Genomic DNA, 12,694 nt, shown 5'->3' with positions numbered 1-12,694 from the left:
TAGCAGGCATTCATAAGCAATGTTGTAAAAAAGAATGAAACTTCAAGTTATTGCTGCTAAAGTGGTTCTACAAGCTACTGAATCATGGGCTATAGTTTTTTTATACACACTGCTTCTACATTTTATCTTAATTTTTGCTAAATCAACAGTGACAGAGTATTTCATGTTTTGCAGTTCATCTGATGGTGTATTTAAAATGTATTTATATTTCAGACCATTTTAACTACATGAAACCTTACAATTGAAAAAGTGTGCACTTTCTGTCTGTCTGTGTATGTGCAAACTGAAGATCCCTGTGCTTTTTCTGACTTGAACATAGAGAACAGTGTTAAAATAACTTAGACAGAAAACATAACAGGGTTATAGAAGTGATGTAATGCTGTCAGTGACAGTTATTTTGGCTGTTCCCTTGCACCTGGCTGTTAATATGATGAGGACATGCTCTATTTGTCTCTGGTTTTACTCGCTGGAGTTGAGGTGCATGCTGTTTGAAACCCAAACAATCTACCAAAGAAGCAGCAGCACCTACAGTAGACTTATTGCTTTCCTTTTTAAGACCTGTTAAAAGAGAAATTTATCTATTTAAACATATACTCACTGGTCCTCTTTAATAACACACTTTCAAAACAGCCTAGAAAAAAACATTTTATATGATGCAACAAACTCACAGAAATTGTAAAATTGAATCCTTTAATTGCCAAACACTGAAAGTCATAGATCAGAAAACAATATCCCAAATTTAAATCCGATTTGATCCAAGTGTACGTACTTCTTGGAAAGTAAGTGAGAAGAAAACCCCTGGTTGGAAGAGTTCAAGCTCAAGTTATACTTAATACCCATTAAAAGAAAAAGAAAAAAAAAGCGAAGCATATTATCCAGACATCTCCCCACCTGTGGAATTATGAAATAACAGGAATAAGCCAAAAGCCATCTGTACAAATAATCAAAGGTCCACTGCAGGTGTCTGCAGGTTTATATAACCGAAGGCTCGCTTGCCCTCATAAGCACAATTATTCCAGGTTTACAGGCAATACAAAAGGGACAAAAAAGGAACGGTGACAATATAAATCCAATGAGGTGGTCAGTGTGTGCATAATTCAGCTGCTGTGTTATAATGGGAATGGCCTAGAAAGACAAAAATACAAATCCTGCTGTTACATCTACTCGACACAGCACGCACACACTAAGACGACAGTGCTCCAACTTCAAAATGACGCTGCCAAAATCAGGCCAGGCATTTTCAAAAAATATATAGTACATCAATATATTAAGACCAAAACATAAAAGAACACAAATGTTATTAAGGTGTCTGTGAAGCCAAGAAGATGATTTTATCAGCAAAGAAGGCAAATGTTAAGATAGTGCAAGATCCAAATAATCCAAACAAAACAAAAAAAAAGGGGGGGGGGGGGGGATGGAAGCACACATTGTAAACATGAAGGATTTCAGGACAAACACTTTAACATATAAGTCCACTTGAAACACAAATAAATAATGAAATCACTTAGTTCCATAGAAGCATACATGCAGCATACTGCTTCCCATTCAAAAGATAGAACCTGCCCACCCACACCTGTACAGTAGAATCAAAATATGACACTAAACCCTAATTTCCCACTATTGTCATAACTCACATCTAACTCAAATTATTCAAAGGACTTGCTTGTGCGTCATCTCTCATACTCATTCATGAGGACTTTGTATGTCTGCTAATTTCAGTTTAAGACATCAACTGTTTTCACACATGCTGTTCTCAATTAATGGAAGCTACTAGGGCCTCATACAAGAACCACATGTAGGCACGGTATTGATCTTAAAAAGTGCATATGAACAAATTTATTTAATCTTTATCTTTAAATAATCCACTTACCCAATATATTTTCTTGCTTCTGGCTTATAATAGCTCACGTATTTCCTTCTTAGTTAATTGTTGAAAAAAAGCTTTGTGTCTTTTTTTTTTAAATATAATTATCTGACTTCTTAAACCTCACTAATAATACACTAGATGTTCTCAGGAAGACTTAACATATATTTGTGTGTATGTTAATGTATGAGGCCCATTGGTAAAACAAATGTGTTTAAACATAGCAAAAATAAATACAGCTCTGGAGGAAAAACATGAAACTGTTCTCTTTGGAAAAAGTGATTATATGAGGGAAATGGTGAGCCGGGTGTTCAGTCAAAAAAAAAAAAAAACGTAGGTTTTCCTCTGGTAGAGTCCTTAAGAAGCTGACAGGAATCAGCCAAGGTCCCCCTAAAACTGTGGCTTGCACCACCTTGTGAGGTAGCGGCCAATCAGGAGGATCCCCTGAAAATGGCACTCCACCACCATCCAAACGTTGTAAAACCCTGTTACACAGTCAGGTACAGCTGCCGTTTTCCTTCCTTGTCAGCAGATGGTTGGAAACACTGTGCTTCATTCCAGCTTTGACATTTCATACTTGGTTGTCATGATTTCCTGAGAAACAATAGACACTCGATAAAAAAACTAGACATTTTCAGACAGTAATCCCCTGAAAGAAAACATGCTTTTGTACATTATCATTTTGCTGAGCCTCACCTTTCTTACCAACCGCTCCTATGCCTGTCAAGCACCTCATTCAACTATATTTCTCCAAATTCATAGCACATTTCAAACAGTGGGCCCTTTATTTCAACTACAGGGTCTATATATCTAGACTAACACATCTCTGGTTAAAAAAAAAAAAAAGTAAATCATCTTTTGTACAAATCCATGTTGTTCATACCTCATCTGAGTCGAGCAGGATCGGTAGAGCTCTGTTGTGATATAAAAGGATAAAAAGAACCTCTTAGAACACACTGTGAGTGAAAAGACCTTTGAAAAGGTTTCACTGGATACTTACACATCAGTTAGAGAGGTAGGAATATTATCCTCGACCCATTTCAAGTCTTCATCCTGCACAAAGTTAAACAAAGTAAATGTAAAGTGAATCTGACGCTTCTGACCTGCAAGAAAGTAACTGTTTTTGGTCAGTTTCGCCTGTTTAGCAAATCAGCCAGCTCCCATCTAAACCACTTTAACTCACTAACCCGGATCCCTCCACTATCAGACTACAGGGAAATAAAGGGGTTCTTTAGACTCTCAGGTTAAATGGATGACAAGTAAAGGGAGCCCAGTAAGCTGTATAAATTAAACCCTCCTTACAGAAGCAACCCAAACAGTGGAGACCAATTCATCAAGCTGAACCTCATCTCATAAATGCCATATCAATGTATGACCAAAATCATTATGGTATTTTGATCAGACAGTATATGTACGGCCACTGATGATATCAATGCAATATTTTCATAAGGCAGCTGTTAAAGCTGACCTTTTAAAGCAAAAACAAAAGCCTAATAAAGCACCAAATTATCACCAAAAAGACAAAAATACCAAATGAAAAGCCTTGCCAACCAAACAAGCCAACCTTATGGCTCAAGTATAATCAAATTTTAAATAAACATGAAAGAAAATTTAGGGAAAAAATTACACCAAATGAAACAACAAGATATTGAGCATGTCATTAACCAAAATTAGTTCTGGGAGATTTAGGGCTGTGCTATTTTTATGTCTGAAATCATGAATGTAAACTAGTTTTCTACTGCTAAATTCACATATGTTTATTTCCTAAGGTCCTGAACAGTTGTTTATACAGATGTGTTTTTCTTGTATTCTTACATGTATGTAGCTTGGATTTTTTTCCTTTTATATTTTATACCTTTACATTTAGATTTACCAATTTACAGTGTTACAGTACGATTTTATAAGCTTCAAATTCCAATTAAGATCTGGCTTAAAATATTTGACAGTGTCACACTGCCCATTGTGTTGTATGGTAGTGACATATGAGGTCCATTCAGTCATTAGAGCTGTACCCACTGAGCTGAGGGATGAAGACCCAACAGAATTTCTACATGCAGACTTCTGCAGCAACATTTTACAGCCTGTTGATTTTGGCAGATACTCACTGATAATTAACAAACTTAAATCCAGCCCACAAGACACCCTCCCTTCAAAACCAGATGAGACCAGGATAGACACCCCAATTAGTTTCACAGAAACACTGCTGTCCAAACACCAGTCAGAGTAAACCAAGTTATAACACATTGCAAAGAAACTTATCTGAAATATTGGAAAGAAGAAACTAAAAGCTGAAGCAGATTAAAGCACTATCTGGCCTAAAACAGAGATTATGAATTGGCAAAATATCTGTTGACCGTCAGTGATAGAAAGCAGAGACAGATCAGTGACCACAAACTGGCAACAGAAACAGGTCGACACAAAAAGTCATGGCAACCGAAAGAAAACAGAACATGTGATCCCTGACAGGTGAGGCTGAAGCCGAGATGAACTTCCTGCAAATCTTTCAATAAGGTAAGGAACACCGATTTTACCTAGTTCAGTTCTATAAATTCCAAATTTCATTAAATTAAACAATATCTTAAAATTACAACTCTCCTAGGAGACGGAGGATAAAAACGTCCCACAAGCAGTGGATGACCTGGACACACACATACACATAACGTACGCTAATTTATTGAGAATACTCAGTGATTTTGTGTTATTTTATTCTTCTATTTTTGTTTCTTTAGTTTATTAAAAAATTGTTTTTTAATGCTCTGGGAGTATTGTTTTAAGATACTATGGCGCCAATAACAAAGCACTTTTAAATGGAAATGAATTGAAATGAAATACTGCCCTCTGCAGGCCCTCTGCAAATGTGACATTTGGTCAGCTGCATTTCCTCAGAGGTAGGTATTCTTATTAAAAGTTGAATGAAACATAATTATTTAACCAATTACCAAAAACTTGTCTGTGTTACTTACTGGGTTTGTTTCTGCAGGCTTCACTGTACCATTTGTCTCATTTTTAGTCGCTCTCAACTTTATACCATCAGCTGCCAATAAGAAAAGAAAAAAAAATACTAAGGAGAAAACATTTTTAAAAAGTAAACATAGACTGAGATGTGCAGTTTTCTGGTTACAAGTAATGCCCTCATGATCTAACTTTACCAAGGTTTGTAGATGCGATAAACTCCTCAATCTCCTCATCATCAGAGTCATCTATGAGAGGTGTGAAAGCGTACCTGTGGATATTGAAATTAAAAGTTTTAAATGCATGCCCAGTTTAGTTTATGTTGATGAATTGAAGAGTCTTAATAAATTACTTGCCTTTGGTTGTTTGCAGACGGTCTCCATAAGAACATTATGACGAGCAGAATGACAGAGAACAGGAACCTCCAGAAAGCATCTTCTACCCACAACTCAATCCAATCCTTTAGACAAAAACAGGCTCGGTTTTCAATAAAATGTCAACATTAAACATTCATTAAAAAAAAAAAAATGCTATTATTGCTCAGTAATCCAAACCACACTCACAGACTGGCATTCTACTAATCGCAATTTTTTTGCCGTCCAACCCATGAAAATGATGGAAGCTGAGGGTGTAGAGGGCAAGGTGTGAAACTCTTTGGCATGTCGATGAAAATACAAATAACTGGTGCAGTGAAAATGTAGCTGCAGGACTTACCAATGACAGCAAATATTAATGTGTTTGTAAAGTGCCTGTAGAGTGACAGCTTGACAGGGTTTCTCCTCAGTTTCAGAGTCTTGATGGTTTGTGCCAAGCTGACAAAAATGTTAGTGGCAGTCAAGGTAAACACATGGCAGCCATTACACAGAAACTGTACAAATACACCACGCATTAGATAATAGTGATTACATGCTGCAATCACATGCAGTTCCGCCAGTGGAGTACACCTGGATGCTAATATGACGTAAGCACAGGAAAGGTTGTGATAAAGTGTGAGATTTTGCCTCTGCTTAAAAAAGCCTATTAATCGTCATTGTTGTAAAATGCATTTTGCAAAGATCTTTAAGCACAAAGATGTGGAAGAGGATGTTAACGGTTTTAATGTGCCTGGATTTTAGCAGCCAATTTACAAAGAGTTAAAGAGTCAAGTTGTTTATTTATTTATGAAGGTGTCTAATGTTTTGACAGATCTGCATTTTTGGTGGGGTTTTTCTCTTTCCCCATTTACAGTTTATCAGTTGTTTCACATAAAAACAAAAATGTAACGCCATACTATACCATTAATTTTCCAAAAACCTTTATAGACCCATATCAAAATATTCCCTCTAACTCATAACTCCTGTTCATTGAGAAATTTGTATTTCTTGGCTGCAATGTTTGAGCAGTGGGTATATATGTTCCACTCAATAACAATGTTCAGGGTGACAGGGTGGGACTCTAAAACTTGTTCAGCCCCAACAAAACACCACAAAACTTTAATGCACTTTAATTCAAAATCATTACAAATAGCTGATCTATATCACCTGTTTAAATACTGCAAGACATATATGCATGCTACTGCTGACCATGTAACATATCCGATAACCACCAAAGGAGAGAAAACATGCCACAGGTTATGTCATGGATGTTTTTTAGGATCTGTGAGCCGCCCTGGAAAAGATCAAGTGTGCAATGTAGCACCGATGCCGTGTCTTATGATAGAGGCAATCCTAAACTAACTTCTTTCTCTGACTGCTTTGTTCTCACTAAAGCTTAAATTATGGTCCAGCAGTGGTAACATGTTGACAGTCTGCTGGTAGTCCGTGGTCAGCCTGTCTAATTGCAGCGAGTGTCTCTTGTCAACAAAGGCAGTGCACAAAGGACACTCCACGACTGGTTTGTGGGCTACTCTTGTGTTTACAAAAAGCACTCAAGGAGTTATGACAAATGATTTTATCCAGATTTTATCCCCCACACTAGTTGCACCCATGCTGATAAAAACCTTTTAACAGCACAATCTGGAAAGTCTGGTGGACGGGCATGCAAAAATCAATCATTTCTACCAATGTAGACTGAGACTGTTGAAAAATGTAAATAATACAAACTGTCATTAATTATGCAAGGAAAGCAGCAGTAAAGATTTAGAAGAAGTTAAATCATCAACCAGAAAACAATGCATTGCTACAAATTTCACCACAGAATGAATGATTAAAGCAGGGCTGTTTCAACTGAGACCCAAGACGTCTTTGTGTGAAGCTGTATTTCAGCTGCTAATGATCTGGTGAAGGAACAGGACAGAGGGAGACCACAATTTCCTGATCTAATATTGGTTCATGTGTAGGAAGTGAGGAGCAGAGGAGAACCGCACGAGGAAAGGCTGTAGGTGCACAAAAGGATATCCACCAGCATAAAGAAGAGTCAAGCAGAGCCAGGGGAATGTTGGCCAGCAGAGCCAAGTCAGAGTCTTTTGCCTAGAAGGGATAACAGAGCGGGAGCAGAGGACACAAGGAAGAGGAGAAAGATGTGAAGGGGGGGGGGGGGGGGGGGGGGGGGAATTACAGATAGGAAAGCAGCACTGAAACATAAAACCATCCACCCAAGTGCAAAGGGGAAAATAAATAATCCAACCAACAAGCCAAGAACATTCAAAATCACTCAAATACACCAACAAACGTGCCCATTTTCTTATGTTGGGACAGTCCAGTTGCTATTGATATTTGTGCTGGTGAGGAATACACTGGAAGGATATGAACCAGATGGCGCAGGAGTCAAACATAGCCAGAACAATTGCTGTGATGAGAGCGCGGCCATTGTCTCGACCCTTGATATTTGGTGCGCAACAAGAAAATACAGAAATTGTGACGACAAGTTTACTTCATTAAAAAATACAGCATGAGAGCAAATTACAATGTTAACTGTACGAGCTCAGCTCATATCTTTGGTAAAATAAACAATTTAAATGTAGGACTTTAAACCTTTTAAATTTCTAATTGCTAAATGTTATTATTGGCGTTTGCAAAGGCTATTCTGACTTAAATCAAAGTAATCAAAGATCACAACTCACCCCTGTAATCCTCAGGACACCCTCAATGCTAGCAAAGGCCAAGTAGAGGATGCCAAGCCCAACTACTCTGTGCATCACTGTCCCCAATCGAGGTCTAAAAGAAAAACAACCCCCCCAAAAATGGTGTTTTTTTTCCCCATTTTATTTAACTTAAGGAGGGGTTTCAATTATTCTACAAGTTGCTGTGTGTATAGATTTTAACATACTTCACGATGCCATAGCCAAGGCTGACGATAATGACGAGTAAACGAGCCAAAGTCCTCTTGAAGGCAGAGACCAACTCAGCAAAGATCAGCAAACCTGGAGCTAAAGTAAAGTAAATATGTTGAAAAAAAATACAACTTACTGTCTGACATGAGAGAAGAAGAGAACTCTTGTGACCGTCTATAAACACTCACAGGCGGAGCCGACAGTATTGGTGTTTTCGTATTCGGCGCAGAAGACGGCCTTCTCCACCATGCCGAGGAATATGACCCCTGCTATCCAAAACTGGATCCTTAGGAGATCTTTCCAATAGCAGGCCGCCCAGAGAAACCATAACAGGGCGTACAGGATGTACACGACGCACATCACCATGTAGAACTGCAAACAGACACTCAGGGATTAGCCTTTAAAGCCTGTCAGTTTTAGGTCACTTCAGGATTGTAAATCTTAAAAAACAAATGATTTAAAATCACATTTAATGAAATGGTTGTAGGAGTTTCTGCATGTTTTCTTGCAGTTTACTTAAACTGTCATCTTAATATAAGACTACATCTAATAACTGAGTATATAATGAGTTAATTTAAAACACACACAAACACAAAAGAGTCTTATCATTCCACTGGAGACAGCAAATAATTAAGGGAACATATTATTAATGGGAGTAAAGTCAGCAAGTGGCCAATAAATCACATAAATTGCAATCACTTATTTCTAAAGTCATCTACTTACAATCATGAGAGGCCATTCTGTGACAGAAATGTAGCCGTGGCTGCCCTTCATTACCACATTAACTGCAAAACCAAAATCCAGACATTAGACTAATGATGCAAGACACTTTTCCCAAGCATATTAAACAGACAAAAGGCAAGTTTTCATTATGATCTAAATTCTGATTGCACAATGTAGCGGCTCAGTCTTCAGCCTGGTTGCTTTAAAGCTTCACTTTCCCTGTGCACTTATGTCTACCAATGGGAATAAAATTTCCCAGGAAAATTACGTCAGTCCAGCCAAAACAGGACAAGCGCCTTCGTCTCACTCTGTGGCTATCGGCAGTTTTCTCCAGGTAGCACAAATGACACAAAGAAAAACAAGAAGAGAGATTGTAGAAACTCTAGCAAACAAAACAAAGAGCCCTGCTGCAGGAAAAAGGAAAAAAAGACGGAGCGCGATAGAAAGTAAAACTAAAACACATATGAACCTCTCAGTAGAAAAGGCTCCAGGATATGAGATCAAAATCCGGCATTCACCTGGGATTACATCAACTGCCACTTTAAGAATTTGTTTGTGGTTGCTGCAGATCCTGAAATCTGACACTTCAGTGTCAGCTAAAAAGCTCTGCGTGTATGAGATAGGAGGGCGACTGAATTAATGCAGTTTAAAAAAGCAAAGGTAAAAAAAAAATGTAAATGCTTTTTACTATAAGCTGCATTCACACAGTCTCACACACATTCATACAAGCACTATATTCTGTACCTAAGCACTTTCTAAAATTCACACACACTCCAATGGATGTATCGGGGGCAACTCGGCCTTCACTGTCTTGCCCAAAGATACTATGACATGTAGGCTTGAGCAGCCAGAGAATTGGTCCACCGACCCTCTGACAGGTAGATGACCCACCCTACCCAAGCTGCCCACAATTACAAGATGCTCATATTTAGTAGTTTTAAAAAGTCTCACCTGTTAAACTCCAGTTGGCTTCTGGTTTACTAGACTCGATCTTAACGACTAGCAGGTAAGGGCCATCCTTCCAAGTGGTGGCTATGACGTGGTCTCTGATTTTCACACTGCTGTTCTTCGTAGCACTGCTGGTGTCATACTCCTCGGCAATCCATTTTATGTCATTTTTATCCTGCAGGATTAAAGGAATTCAGCATTTATTACTTATGAAAACATAATAATTAACCTTAAAATCAAAGATCATTTGCGGGTTCTTACTTCAAACGCAGAGGACACATGTGGATCTGCCTTTGCTTTCTGAAAAGAAACACAGTTGCAGGATGTTGAAGAACTAAAAACAACAACATCGTTAAGAATACGGCTGTGGTGACACCAACATAGCAAACCCACTTTGAGCATCGGGAAGGGCAGCCCATTGCTACATACAATGGGACCGTGTTTGTGTTCGATGTGCTCCCCTGGTACCTTTGGGTTTGGATCCAGATTCTTCTCAGGAATCAGGCCTGGCCTCTTATACATCTCCTACAGACAAAGACGGTCACAATTCACCAATCAGAAACAAGCAAGGCACGAGACAGACCAGTGCACCACTCAAATAATGGTGGGGATTTAATCACTTTCATGCATCCTGAAGCTGTCCCATCCTTAAACTGTTCTGGGACACTGTTCACAGTACACTGGGGGAGATTCTGTGCCACAATATTGAATCTATATGCCTGACTTTCTACCTAGGGAAAAACGGATTTAAAATTACCCAAATGTTATAAATATTTACTAAAAAAAAAAAAAAGCGTATGGGGGCAAATTAGACTATAGCAATGCATTGGCTTTGCAAAGAATCTCTCATTATGGGGCCATGGATGGCTATAAGTCAAGATCTGGAGTGTACAGAATTGACCGACAGTTTAAGAAACTATAGTTAATTCATACAGTGCTTTACACAGAGCGCTATACAACAATTAAAATACAACTAATATCAACAGAGAAACATGTTTATACAGATTAAAGACTATGAAAAAGTAAAATGTAGTGCATTCTGGGAAAAATTGAAAACATACATTGCACTGCAGTGTTGACCCATTTTGTTTTCCGTTGATGTTTTGACTATGACAGCCCATACCCCCATTTTTGGGGGGTTTTGTTTAGTGTACTTTGTTTTCTGTACCACATGGAATTTTTTAAGTAAATATTTAGTGCTGCATGTCTTGAAAATTTGAAGGAGTCCCCTTTTATTCCGCATGTATACAAATACGTTTTTAAAAAAGGATAATTAAAATAAAGTTAAAAAAAGAAACTATCAACTCAACGCAGATGGTATGACAGGAAGCATTTTTTGCTTACTTCAATATTGTTGTATTCGTTGTGACAGGGGTAGTATTTCAAAAGCCAGTGAATAGTGACGTCCACCTCCTCAGGACAGTCAAATGGCCAGACTGAAACATGAAGACGTGATGACGTAACACAAAAAAAAGGAAGCACTTTGGGTAACAGGTTATGAGTAATTTTTTTTTTAAGTCATGACTTACCTTTTAGTTCAACATCAGTGTCTTTATACATTGATTTCCTTAACAGCAATGCTCTTGAGGTCTACGGAGTAATACATTTATTTATTATTATTTTTCATACTGATCAATTTAGTTAGGCAAACTAACTGATCATTGGTACTCTTTTGATCTCTCGGATCCAAACAAGCTGGACTCTGTGTCTTTGCAAAGTGGAAAAAGAACCTTATATTATAATATAAAAAATATTATTAATATAAGAAATATTAACCATAAGTGTGTTTTTCTAGCTGTCTGACCTGTCACCTATTCAGAATGAACCTGCAAATGCAGGTTTTACTGCTACTGGAAAGAGGATAACAGAGTGGAAACTGAAACGTCTTAGCATGTAAATTATTGATTATTGAGCTATACACGTCTCTGTGGGCTAACTGTAGGAGCTGTGCCTTATCATTAATAAACAAAAAGAGGGAGTGAACTGTACAAGCACCTGTCTGAAGATCGACTTTAAGAATTTTTTATATGTTACAATGTGTGACATAACCTGAACACACACAACCTAAACTCGCAGGTTTTAGTCCAGAGACAGTGGCAGACAAAAAGAAAATAAGCTTTTGGGATTTTCACTTTAGTCTGTTAAACTATAACCAGTCAGCTAGTTGACTGCTACCCTTGAAGTACCTAATTATTATTAACAGTTCTTGGCATGGCTAACGGCTAATTATGCAAAACATTTCTCTGCTCTTTCGTTTATCACGGTTTATAAAGACTGGCTAAGAAAGGCTAAAGAGATACCGTTAGTGTGAGTTACAAGCCTCTCACCACATTCACAGCTGTCAGCGAGTTACCATAACAAGGATAATGTAGCTAACGCTAGCTAAGGGTGCTGCAGTTATCCAGAGTATTCAGCGTTTTTAGGAAGATACTCACATTAACAACAGTTATTGTCCAAAGCCCTGACTCTGGCGCTGCAACAGCTCCATTGATAATGTTGAGTATAATTACAGAAAACACCATCCACGGACAGTTAAGTCCTCTAGTTGGACAGCTCGACGTCCTCATCCCGACTGCAGCAGCCATATTCGTTACGTGTAGATTTCTCCACTTGCGCCGTGAACTCAGCTGCTCAGAGGATGGGAGGGGCCCAAGAGGTCTGCGACGTTTGTTACCTGTACGTCGCCTGCTGTCCCAGCTTCATTACCGCTATCCTGCTGGCACCCAGAATAAATGTTTTTGATATTTAATTTTTTTTTTCTTGATAATTTGAGCGCTGTGCACATCATATGTGCGTTGGTCTTGTTTGTTCACAGAATAATGTGATGTTTTCGAATGATATTGTCACAGGTCCGTGATACAGGAATCACCTTTCCATGGTAGACGGAGACAGCCTTTTGTATTCAGTATATATTTGTACTCAGGATATCATCTTCATTGTACAGCAGGACTCATACA

At 38.2% G+C, this 12,694-nt stretch overlaps 1 protein-coding gene across 5 annotated transcripts; it reads right to left on the bottom strand.

The window, feature by feature from the left end:
• Positions 1-673: 673 nt before the first annotated feature.
• Positions 674-12,399, bottom strand: tmem87b (transmembrane protein 87B). Of its 5 annotated transcripts, none has more exons than XM_082556436.1 (19): positions 12,173-12,397; positions 11,267-11,327; positions 11,082-11,173; positions 10,131-10,262; positions 9,999-10,037; positions 9,741-9,912; positions 8,790-8,851; positions 8,255-8,438; positions 8,063-8,162; positions 7,857-7,950; positions 7,192-7,263; positions 5,531-5,639; positions 5,380-5,438; positions 5,173-5,276; positions 5,014-5,087; positions 4,828-4,898; positions 2,865-2,917; positions 2,748-2,778; positions 674-2,458 (listed from the first exon to the last, which is right to left on the bottom strand). In XM_082556436.1, exons 1-19 carry the CDS (start codon positions 12,320-12,322, stop codon positions 2,417-2,419), a joined length of 1,701 nt encoding a protein of 566 aa, XP_082412562.1. In that variant the 5' UTR covers positions 12,323-12,397; the 3' UTR covers positions 674-2,416. The 5 variants fall into 5 exon arrangements, with proteins under 5 accessions (XP_082412562.1, XP_082412561.1, XP_082412563.1 ...); XM_082556435.1 differs by lacking the exon at positions 7,192-7,263 and adding an exon at positions 7,531-7,613 and having other exon boundaries at positions 5,531-5,628; positions 12,173-12,394; XM_082556437.1 differs by lacking the exon at positions 7,192-7,263 and adding an exon at positions 7,531-7,613 and having other exon boundaries at positions 5,531-5,628; positions 10,206-10,262; positions 12,173-12,393.
• Between the last annotated feature and the right edge of the window lie 295 nt (positions 12,400-12,694).

The sequence above is a fragment of the Aulonocara stuartgranti genome, assembly GCF_965226115.1.
Source record: "Aulonocara stuartgranti genome assembly, chromosome: 13".
Lineage (NCBI taxonomy): Eukaryota > Metazoa > Chordata > Actinopteri > Cichliformes > Cichlidae > Aulonocara > Aulonocara stuartgranti.
The sequence above is the reverse complement of the archived record's forward strand: the minus strand, read 5'-3'. Positions and strand labels throughout refer to the sequence as shown.